We start from the raw sequence: 11,148 nt of genomic DNA, 5'->3' as shown, positions 1-11,148 counted from the left end.
TAAAAAAAAAAAAAAACCTAGCCATGCATAATGGCGGGTACATATAATCCCAGCTACTCAGGAGGCTGAGGCGGGAGAATGGCTTGAATCTGGGAGGTAGAGGTTGCAGTGAGTCGAGATCTCACAATTGCACTCCAGCCTGGGTGACAGAGCAAGACTCTGTCTCAAAAAACAAAAAACTGGGAAGCTGAAGTGAACTTTTTAGGTTTCCTGAATGTAGTAACTTGTGGTTTTCTTCTAACCTTCCAGCCCAAGAAGACAGCATATTTAAATGAGTGACCCTCCCAGCCTCTCTTTGGAGCAGCAGCAGATTGAAGAATAAAGCTTCCTGTGTTGTACTATACTGCAGCTCCTTCTCATTTGCTGTCGCTGGTTGTCCAATTCCTAGACTCAAGCTTGGTCCATCTTCCAGTTCATGTTGGGTGGAAGACAGGGAGGGGGTTTCTAAAGAATTAATCCATGTCGCCCATCACAGACCCAGAATGCATCATACAAACACAGCGGGAAGGACAGACACCCACTGCCTGTTCTGTCTGGGGCATCTGGGAGGGATCCTCAAAGGTTGTCTATAATGGAGTTAGTCAGCTGGGGGCCTCATGGGGACTGGGTTGTTTTGATTCTGAGTTCTAGGCTGCTGCTGTCAGCAGCCCCGACCCCTGGATAGGGAGGGGTGGGCACTGGCTGATGCCCTTACAGTTGGGAAGCTGGGTCCTCCAAGCTCACCCTTGCCCCCGCCTAGCACTTCACATATTCTCCCTTTGATCCCAGGAGGTGGCCAGTTCAGACCTGAGACTAAAGTCCAGCAATGTGACCTCCTGGGGACAAGGCCTGAGTGCTGTTGGAGCTCTGTTCAGGGACGGGGACCTGTGGTAGGTGCTGTTGGAGCTGTTCAGGAGGGGGGTCTGTGGTAGGTGCTGTTGGAGCTGTTCAGGAGGGGGGCCTGTGGTAGATGCTGTTGGAGCTGTTCAGGAGGGAAGCCTGTGGTGCCTGAGGGCTTCCCTCCCCAGGAGGCTTTCTGGGCTTCTCACCCCTTCTGGCTGTGAGCTTGCCAACGACCCTAACCCTTGGCCTGGTGATTTGTATTGGATAGACTGAATGGATAGATTGAATTTGCTGTGTTCTAATTATGTGCCTTAAGCAATCATCTAGGCTTCTGAGCCTCAGTTTGTAAGGTAAGTTCATTTGCAAATGTAAGACCAAAGGGAGAAGCAGCCTACAAGCTTTTCAGGATATTTGGTTAAGGTGAGGTTTGAGTGAGCAAGATGCTTTCTTTTTTTTTTTTCTTTTTTTTTTTTTAAGATGGAGTCTCCCTCTGTTGCCAGGCTGGAGTGCAGTGGCCTGGTCTCGGCTCACTGCACCCTCCACCTCCTGAGTTCAAGTGATCCTTCTGCCTCAGCCTCCCGAGTAGCTGGGACTATAGGCGGGCGCCACCACATCCAGCTAACTTTTCTTTTCTTTTTTTTTTTTTAAGTAGAGACAGGGTTTCACCATGTTGGCCAGGATGGTCTCAATCTCTTGACCTCATGGTCTGCTTGCCTCAGCCTCCCAAAGTGCTGGGATTACAGGTGTGAGCCACTTCGCCGGCCGAGCAAGATGCTTTCACATCCTGTCCTGGCGTCCCTCCTGTGCTCAGTGCAGTGGGGTCCAGAGGGGCTGGTTGCAGGGTCCCTCAGAACCTCTTAAGGGCCCCTCATCCCAGTCCCAGGCTCTGGACACCAGCGGTCTCTGACCAATGAGATGAAAATTAAGGCCGGGCACGGTGACTCATACCTGTGATCCCAGTGCTTTTGGAGGCCGAGGTGGGCAGATCTCTTAAACCAGCCTCGCCGACATGGTGAAACCCCGTTTCTGCTAAAAATTAGCTGGGTGTGGTGAAGGGCGCCTACAATCCCAGCTACTCAGGAGATTGAGGCAGGAGAATTGCTTGAACCTGGGAGGCAGAGGTTGCATTGAGCTGAGATCACGCCACTGCACTCCAGCCTGGATGACAGCGAGAATCCATCCAAAAATTTTAAAAATAAATAAATAAACAAAACCATCCCCTTCCTGCAGGCCTATGGATGCGCTGGGCATGTCTGTTGCTCCCCCACGCCCACCCCAGTGACGCCATCCAGGTGTCACCTAGTGTTGGGAGCAAGTGCTTTGGAGCTCACATCATGCGTTGGAGATCCTGAACATAATACCCATTTCAACTGTGAAGTCCCTTCTTTGCCTCTGTCCTTTACTCCAGGCTCACCAATATTAAATCATGGGGGTACACCGGCTTCGGCATCCAGCCCGGCCCTGCCCTTCTGGTGCCGTCTGGAGCCTTCAGAGCCACTCTGCATGGCATTCATTACAGATGTCTTCCACTCAGACCACTAAGTCTGATCACCGCCCTACTCTGGTCTTAACCTTTCTGGCAGAATTTTCTGATGGGTCAAAAGTAGTGTGGCTTCTGCTGTAACTTTACCACAAATAATGGGCAAATTGTTTTCTGTTTATTTTATTCTTAATTTCTAAGCATGTGTGTTTTCCTAAACCAGATGCCAAACAGCATCTCTGTGTCTATCTGTTTACCAGTATACACAGATGTAAATAGTGGCTGCAAGTGTTCTCAATGATTTCAGAGTTCACCGACCCTTTTCAAAGAAAGCTCTCCCAGTGGTAACTATTGAGTAATGTGGGCTACACTGTTTATTCACAGTTGACTTCAGGTTATAAAAACACAAACCTTAAAAAAAATTTAGGCCGGGCGCAGTGGCTCATGCCTGTAATCCCAGCACTTTGGGAGGCCGAGGCAGGGGGTCGCCTGAGGTCAGGAGTTCGAGACCAGCCTGGCCAACATGGTGAAATGCTGCTTCTACTAAAAATATAAAAATTAGCAGGGTATGGTGGCAGGCGCCTGTAGTTCCAGCTACTCGGGAGGCTGAGGCACAAGAATCACTTGAACCCGGGAGGTGGAGGTTGCAGTGAGCTGAGATTGTGCCACTGCGCTCCAGCCTGGGCAACAGAGCAAAATTCCATCTCAAAAAAAAAAAAAAAAATTAAAATATCCAAAATGATCCTCAGTCATTTTCTTGGGCTTCCTAACGTCTTGTAGCAAACGGCCACAGTTAGAACCCAAGTCCTTGTGGGTGAAGACTGAGGAAGCTGTTGGGTCCCACAGGACCGGTGTCACAGGATACAGCAGGTTGAAGACTTGGGTGCTGGGCCGCCATTGCAAATTTCTGTGCCTACTGCAAGAGAAGACAGAAGATGGTGAGTGGGAACCACGTGTGCACACCAGCCCCGTTCCTTCCCTCCTGCCTGGTGTGACCTCTACCAACTCCTGCAGGAGAAAGGACAGTGCTGAGGTCTATGGCCAGCCCAAGCCGATTAGCCTGGCTGAGCCTTTCTTAATGCTTTATCCCCTGTTGACACCGTGCGCTGACTGCACTCATCCTGGCCTCCCACAGCCTTGAAGTCGCCTTGTTTATGTAGCATGGGATAGCGGGAACAGCGTGGAGTAGGGGAACCGTGTGGGGTGGCAGGAACCGTGTGGGGTGGCGGGAACCGCGTGGGGTGGCGGGAGCAGCGTGGGGTGGCGGGAGCAGCGTGGGGTGGCGGGAGCAGCGTGGGGTGGTGGGAGCAGCGTGGGGTAGCGGGAACAGCGTGGGATAGTGGGAACAGCGTGGGATAGTGGGAAGAGCATGGCATAGTGAGAATAGCAAGCCAGACCCCAGAGCTAAGGTAGCCAAGTGTGGCAAATGGCAAGGCCACGATGCCTTTGGGATTTGAACTTGGGAGTGTGCTGACTTGTGACAACGGAGTCCTTTATGCAGGACATAACACATGATCACTTCTGTAGTGAAAAATGGGGTTCACTGGCTAGGAATGGAGGAAGTTTTTTTGCCTGGGTTACCACGGAGGTGGAGTCAGCAGCTGCTGTCCCCGCACCACGGCCCCTCCCCACAGTGTGGCCCTGCGGGAGGAGCCAGGCGCATCTGCCTTGGGGCTGCTTCAAAGCAGCTCTGCTTTTCTCCAGTCTAACTCTGCTATGCGCCCTGTCTTTTCACGTTGCCTTGGGAGCATCACCAAGTCCCTGCCCCGCAGGCCACACAGAGCCAGACCTTTCTTGGCCTCCACCCTGTCCTCCTGCTTCTTCTCCTCCAGAGCCTTCATCTTGGCCTCGTACTCGTCAGCCAGTGCCTTCCACTCCTTCCTGTTGTTCTGCAGTCGGTCGAACATGGGCAGGATCTCTTCGTGGAAACGCGAGAACTCCTGAGGGGGGTCGAGAAGTCACTGCATGTCCCACATGCCCCATGTGCTCTTGAGGGTTGGGACAGTGCTTTCCCAGCTCATCCCTTCCCCTCCAGGGGGAACTGCTGGGCAGGAGGAGGGAATGCGTGGAGAGGGCACCTTCCGGGCAGAACTCTATGAAGGGAGAAGGCTTGGGGCTTGTGCTGGTGACATCAAAGCCGGGAGCCTGAGGGTGTGAATGCTGAGAGTGCCATGTTGCAGGGAGAGGAACCCAGGAACGAGCTCGGGGCGGGGGCAGGTGCCCCGGCAGAGGGTGGTGAGCACAGGTGGATAGCAGGCCCTGCAGTGCCTTCTCCCGTCCCTCCCACACACACATCACACAAGCACACCACCCACACACGTGCACATCACATGAGGTGGGGCAGGGTAGGGAAGGCAGTGGGGGTACCTGCAGGGGGCCGTGACCTGTGGCCACTTTAGGCCCAAATGTCTTCCCTGGCCCTACCTTCTCCCCAGCACTGATGGCCCAGGTCGGGTGGGATGGGGCACAGCCCACTCAGGGATGGCTTCGCGTGGAACCTGAGGCCTCTTCCTTGGGGTGAGGATTCCAACACCACAGGGAGTGGCCAGAGGGGGGTGGCTCTCTTGAGCATCACATGGGGGCCCCACGGTCAGACCCCTGTCCCCCCCACTCTCCCCCTCAGCGCCCGCCTTGCATCCTCAGAGACTTGTCTGGGCATTGGGTCTGTGGCAAATCTGCAGGGATGTGGCTCCTGCTGTTCCAAATGCCGTTGTGGGTGGACACACCAGGAGACAGGCAGACCCAGGCCCCCCTCGAGGGTTCACAGGTGCTTTGCGGGCAGGTGCAAAGGCAGACAGGCAGACCCAGCCCGCCTTGAGGGTTCACAGACACCATGCTGGCAGGTGGGCACACAGGCAGACAGGCAGACCCAGGACTCCCTCGAGGGTTCACAGACGCGGTGCAGGCGGGCACGCCAGCACAAAGCCAGCCCCAGCCACCTCAAGGGTTCACAGACGCCTTGCGGGCGGGAGGGCACACGAGGAGACAGGCAGACCCAGGCCCCGCCCTCGAGGGCTCACAGACACGGTGCAGGCGGGCACACCAGCACAAAGCCAGCACCAGCCCCAGCCTTGCCTTGAGGGTTCACAGACATGGAACAAATGAACCCACGGTGTTGCAGTCAGGGACCCCAGAACAGGGTGTGCTGGCCCCGGTGGGGGACACTGAGGAGAGACTTCTGGGGTGGGCCTGGAGGTAAGCCGAGCACATTCTGGGCTGGGAAAGGGCTCAGAGCTTGGGGGGGTGCAGCAGGGTGAGGATGGGCTGGGGCGTCTGTTGGGGTTCGGTCACCGATGTTCCTCCCCATCTGCCCCACTCAAGGGTGGCATGAAGCCCGCACAGGTGTCCCTGCCCCAGTGAGGACGCCGCTGGGCCCCTGTGTGAGTCCACGCAAGTCCAGCCCCTGCCCCTCGCCTGTGCCCCGCCGCCCTGCCACAGTCAGTGCTGAACACTGTGAACCACGCACCTTGTACACGAAAGTGCACACGAAGTCGATGAAGCCCACCTGCAGCTTGGGGAGCTCGGCCGCCTTGTTTCTGTCCATCATGGGCTGGTGGGAGGAAAGGAGGCGGGAGAACAGTGCCCAGCCCTGACCTGCAATTTTCTCTCAGAGGTACTCATGGAGTGAAAAGGACGGAGCCCAGCCTGGGCGGAGCCTGCCCGGCAGACGCCAGCCCTCGTGAGGGGAAGCCGGCACCCTCCCCTCAGCCAGCTGCTCCGCAGCCCCTGGATCCGTGGGCAGCTCCTTCCCACAGCTGCTGTTGGCTCCAGCCCGTGGTCCCCTGAAGGCAGCCTCCTGGTGGCTCTAGGGACGCTGCCTGCAGCTGGGGGGAAGGTGGGGATGGCGCTGTCCACGGTGCTGAGCCACGTCCAGCTACACTGCCCAGTCACTCGGCTGGCCGGGACCTTGCTGTGCCCTCGCCTGGGGCAGATGCGGATGTGCTCTGGAGCGATTTCTAGTGGCAGAGCCCGGGTGCCCTGGGCTATCTGTCAGTTCCCTGACAGCCTCCCGGGGAGGAGGAACCACGCAGGACTCTAGAGGCCGGGCCCAGGGGTTGAAACTGCTGCCTGTCCTTCCCCTGCCAGGCTTCACCGACCAACCAAGGGCCCCTTTCCTGCTGAGGCTGCACCTGGCCCAAGCTCTCCCCACTGTAGGCTCCACACAGCCCCTCCCCCCCACCGGAGCAGGTGTGTGAGAAACCAAAGCGCCCACCTGTCCACGTGGGCTAGGGCAGCCCTGCCTCTCCAACCCCTGGTCCCTATCCTGCCTCTCCAACCCCTGGTCCCTATCCTGCCTCTCCAACCCCTGGACCAGGGTTTCCTGCCTCTCCCATTTGCTGGCACCTACCCTGCTGCCAGCAGATATCCAGGCCCTGCTGCTGACCTGAGGACCCTGGCGTTGTCCATGATATGGGCCTGGGATGGCCCCCCCCATGCGTTCTCTGCCCTAACACCTTCCCCAGGGCTTTCCTGGGGAATGGCTCATGGCCCCACCGGGGTTCACCTGCAGAGCTGCCTGGACCCAGGAGCTCTTGGTGATGAGCCACTGGCCCTGATTCCTCCAGTGCCAACGACGTCACCTCTGCATAAGCATCACCCAGGCCACAGCTGTACCCAGATCTGAGCCACCCACACGCATGTCACATGACCCCACAAAGTGAGATAAAGACCCTGGGGCCTCAGAACTCCCTGCCTGATGCCAATCCAGGACAGGAGACTCCCACGGACCAAAAGGGCTTTAATGCCCTTGTCGGGTGGAAGGTTCCAGAAGCAGCACTCACAATGGGCTGCTGATCCAAGACTGTCCTTTCCAAGTCACCTTGCTCCCAGAACTCAGCAGCCACCAGAAGTGCAACCTGGAGGCACAGGAAGGCAGCTGTCTGGAGCTCTGTGCCTGTGAGGACGGCCTGGCACACCCCCCCACCCCGCCCGTGAGACTCCGAGTCTCGGTCTTCTCTGCCCCAGACCCTCAGGGTTCCCCCATGCAGGGCTCCGGTTGGGCTGCACAGGCACACTGCAGCACCCTACCCTTGCCCCTGGCTCCCTCCCCCAGCCCACGCGCTGAGAGGCGCTGCCTCTGGGTCTGGAGGGCCCTGTGCCAGTCCTAACCTTGCTCTGGACTTCCCAGGGCTTGGTGATGGCAGACAGATCACAGGCTGTCATCATCATGGCCCTGCAGGCACACAAACCAGGTTCGAATGCTGATGGGCGCCTTCTGAGGGCAGGTGATTTATATGTGTTTTCTTTTTTTTCTTTTGTGAGACAGAGTCTCTGTCACCCAGGCTGAAGTGTGATGGCATGATCTCAGCTCACTGCAGCTTCCTCCTCCCCTGTTCAAGTGATTCTCCTGCCTCAGCCTCCCAAGTAGCTGGGATTACAGGTGCCCACCACCACACCCAGCTAATTTTTGTGTTTTTAGTAGAGACACGGTTTCACCATGTTGGCCAGGGTGGTCTCGAACACTTGACCTCAGGTCATCTGCCCACCTCGGCCTCCCAAAGTGCTGGGATTACAGGCGTGAGTCACCGGGCCTGGCCTGGTTTATATGTATTTTCTTACTGGGTCCCTGGGACCAGCTTGGGGAGGGGGCTGGTTGTGAGTAACTATTTTGCAGGTGAAGAAGCGGAAGCTCAGAATGAAGTAAGCTGTTGCCAAGGGCGACAGACCAAGGTGGTGCCTGTGTCCTCCCCAGCTCCGCGCCGTCTCCCCCAGAGTTGGGAAATAAGGACGGAGCATTTGTTTCAGGGTCCTAGACAAGCTGCCAAGAGATGGCTCGTCCCACTCCAGAGCCTCAGGGGAGGGGCTGACCAGCGGCTGAGTGAGGCCAGGGAAGGGCAGCCCCCAGGCCCCTCTGCCCCATCCTAGTGGGGAAGGGCAGCCCCCAGGCCCCTGCGCCCCCAGCGGGGAAGGACAGCCCCCAGGCCCCTGCGCCCCCAGCGGGGAAGGACAGCCCCCAGGACCTTCTGCCCCCAACGGGAAAGGACAGCCCCCAGGCCCCTCCACCTGGCCTCACATGACGATCTCCTTCCGGGTGGTCTCCAGGGACAGGTACTCCACCCAGCTCTTCTTGTCCTCATAGTTCTTGGACTCATCCACAATCTTCTGAAACATCGCCCTCTTCCTGAACCCAGGGAACAAGGGAGGGGCAGGTGGGAGCAAGTGCGGAGACCCCGCCCCAAGCCCCTGTCTGCAGGGAGGAGCTAAGCCAGAACCGGGCCCCACCCAGGTCTGCAGGGTGTGGGGCTGCGATCTCCAGGTCGGACCCGCCCCGCGTCGGCTGGAGTCCCAGGGCTCCCTGCCTGCCCGCCAGGCCCCCTCCCGGGAAGGCGCGCACTTGAAGTACAGGGCCAGGTCCGTGGCGATGATGGCAATGTCCATCAGGTGGATCACATGCTCATGCTGCCGCCGGTTCAAGTTCTGGTAGATGTTCAGGGTCTGCGGAGGTCGAGCCCAGTGTGTCAGGCGCCCTGCGGCCACCTCTCAGGGGGCTCAGGGATCCAGCCCCTTCTGCCCGGCTGCCTGTCCTTTCATGCCCTCACCCTAGGTGGGCGGCCCCTCTGCAGGGTGCCCAGCCCTCTTGCCAATGGTTCCTGCCCCAGGTCATCGGCTTGGGACCCAGATGGTCTCAGAGGTCACCACCAGGGTGGGCGGAGGGGGGCATCTGAGTGTCCAGGTCCTTGGGTGCCCCCGGGGCTTGGCTGCCCCTCATTCTCCCACTGTTCAGTCCCAGGCCCCATCGGCCTAGGCTTCCAACCCCCACCAGGAGGGGTTCTTTCCAGATGTGGATCCAGCCCTACACACACCTTCCCAGGGCCTGTGAGGCACCTGCCCCCAGCCTCAGCCCTGGGCCTTCTCTGCCACCTTGACCCAGTGCTCACCCACCCAGCGCTCACCCACCCGGCGCTCACCCATGCATCAGAACTCTGCTCCCCAGCGCCCACAGCAGAAACTGAGAGTGAGGATACCAACCTCCTCTGAGAGCAGGAACTTCCCAAACTCCAGGTGGTGCCGCTCCAGAATTGAGGAGCCGTGGAGCTTGGCCAAGGGGTTCTGGGACCTGTCACACAGGTAGTGGCAGGTAGGGGTGAGGCCCATGGGACCTGCCCCGGCCTGGCCTAGCCTGCACACTGCAGCCCCTCCAGATGGGCCACACTTTCTTTTTTTTTTTTGAGACAGGGTGTTGCTGTCTGTGTCACCCAGGCTGGAGTGCAGTGGCATGATCTGGGTTCACTGCAACCTCTATAGCCCGGGTTCAAGCAATTCTCCTGCCTCAGCCTCCTGAGTAGCTGGGACTACAGGCACTCACCACCATGCCTAGCTGTTTTGTATTTTTAGTAGAGATGGGGTTTCACCGTGTTGGCCAGGATGGTCTCCAACTCCAGGCAGGTGATATACCTGCCTCGGCCTCCCAGCATGAGCCACCGTGCCCAGCCACAGCTATTTTTCAAAATAGTTTTTGTAGAGGAGAGATCTTGCTATGTTGCCCAGGCTGGTCTCGAACTCCTGGGCTCAAGCAAACTGCTCGTCTCTGCCTCCCACAGTGCTGGATGACAGGCATGAGCCACCACACCCAGCGTGAACTCCACTTTCTACATAGCCTGCTATGGGGAGCCGGGTTCACGCACCCTATCACAGAGAGTGGGTTCAGGGCTGATGCTGTGGACTCCACTTTCTACATAACCTGCTATGGGGAGCCGGGTTCACGCTCCCTATCACGGGGAGTGGGTTCAGGGCTGATGCCGTGGACTCCACTTTCTACATAGCCTGCTATGGGGAGCCGGGTTCACGCTCCCTATCACGGGGAGTGGATTCAGGGCTGATGCCGTGGACTCCACTTTCTACATAACCTGCTATGGGGAGCCGGGTTCACGCACCCTATCACAGAGAGTGGGTTCAGGGCTGATGCCGTGGACTCCACTTTCTACATAGCCTGCTATGGGAGCCCGATTCATGCACCCTATCACGGGGAGTGGGTTCAGGGCAGTTCACACGCCCGCCCTGCGGCGCCTACTTCATCTGGTACAGGTTGTTGGTGCCTCGGTGATCGATGTCATGGCATAGGCCGGCTGTCACCATGGCGAAGGCCTCCAGGTCCGTGTAGTAGCTCTTCAGTTTGCCCGTCTGTAGAGACAGGGCTGCCTTGCTCACCGGTCCCGGCTCCAGCAGGGCGGGGAGTAGGGAGGGGCTGGGAGGACAGAGGAGCTGGCCCGGGGGCCCTCAACCACTGCAGGGCTGGGGGGCTGCGCAGTGTTGGAGGGTGTTGGCCTCCTCCATCCCTCTGCCCTGGGAGGACCCCGTCTCATCCTCAGGGATGCATGGGCACTGCCCCTGGCACCAGGAGGGCCTGCACAGCCCCATCCTTCTGGCAGCCACGCACCATGAGCAGCGTGAACATCGTCTGGGCCACGTTGAAGCCGTGGCGCCAGTTGTGGTAAGTGATTCTCCGGTACCCTTTGCTGATGGAGAACAGGAACCGCACCAGGACCTAGAGGAGCCAAGAGGACGAGAGGACACAGGTGCCGGCAGCAAGTGTGTGAGTCCTGCCAGGGCAGCACGTGTGGCTGGCTTCCCAGTGGAAGGCCTGCCCCGTGCCAGCATCCCCACACTCTGTCTCCTGGACTCCTGGCCTTCCCCATCCCCACTGTTCCCCACCGGCCGCCGCTGGCCTTCCTGGATAGGGGCTGCCATATTGGCACCTACAGGGTGGAGGAGGGCAGGGCAGAAGCTGAGAACAGCCCCAGCCTTCAGGGGCTGCCCGGCCACCATCTGACTGCCCAGCCTCCATCTGACTGCCTGGCTTCCATCTGACTGCCCGGCCTCCATCTGACTGCCCGGCCTCCATCTGA

General features: G+C 58.5%; 2 protein-coding genes across 3 annotated transcripts in view; one reads left to right on the top strand and one right to left on the bottom strand.

Annotated features, from left to right (window-relative positions):
• ATP5ME (ATP synthase membrane subunit e) overlaps positions 1-343 on the top strand; it is a 2,097-nt gene extending 1,754 nt beyond the window's left edge. Inside the window, exon 4 of the mRNA XM_032253864.1 lies at positions 250-343. Within this exon, the coding sequence (XP_032109755.1) occupies positions 250-275 (26 nt within the window). The 3' untranslated portion in view covers positions 276-343. The remainder of the gene's footprint in view (positions 1-249) is intronic.
• Positions 344-2,362: 2,019 nt separating this feature from the next.
• Positions 2,363-11,148, bottom strand: part of PDE6B (phosphodiesterase 6B) — a 54,888-nt gene continuing 46,102 nt past the window's right edge. The window contains exons 13-22 of one of the 2 annotated variants that reach the window (XM_032253860.1): positions 10,680-10,787; positions 10,314-10,423; positions 9,272-9,359; positions 8,637-8,737; positions 8,316-8,423; positions 7,412-7,475; positions 7,084-7,158; positions 5,769-5,852; positions 4,092-4,242; positions 2,363-3,218 (exon numbers count right to left, since the gene is read on the bottom strand). In XM_032253860.1, the coding sequence (XP_032109751.1) occupies positions 3,157-3,218; positions 4,092-4,242; positions 5,769-5,852; positions 7,084-7,158; positions 7,412-7,475; positions 8,316-8,423; positions 8,637-8,737; positions 9,272-9,359; positions 10,314-10,423; positions 10,680-10,787 (951 nt within the window). In that variant the 3' untranslated portion in view covers positions 2,363-3,156. The remainder of the gene's footprint in view (positions 3,219-4,091; positions 4,243-5,768; positions 5,853-7,083; positions 7,159-7,411; positions 7,476-8,315; positions 8,424-8,636; positions 8,738-9,271; positions 9,360-10,313; positions 10,424-10,679; positions 10,788-11,148) is intronic. The other variant, XM_032253861.1, reaches the window with a different exon arrangement.

Source organism: Sapajus apella, unplaced genomic scaffold (genome assembly GCF_009761245.1).
Source record: "Sapajus apella isolate SASKATOON/1434 unplaced genomic scaffold, GSC_monkey_1.0 scaffold85, whole genome shotgun sequence".
Taxonomy (NCBI): Eukaryota; Metazoa; Chordata; class Mammalia; order Primates; family Cebidae; genus Sapajus; species Sapajus apella.
This window is presented reverse-complemented; position numbering and strand designations above follow the sequence as displayed.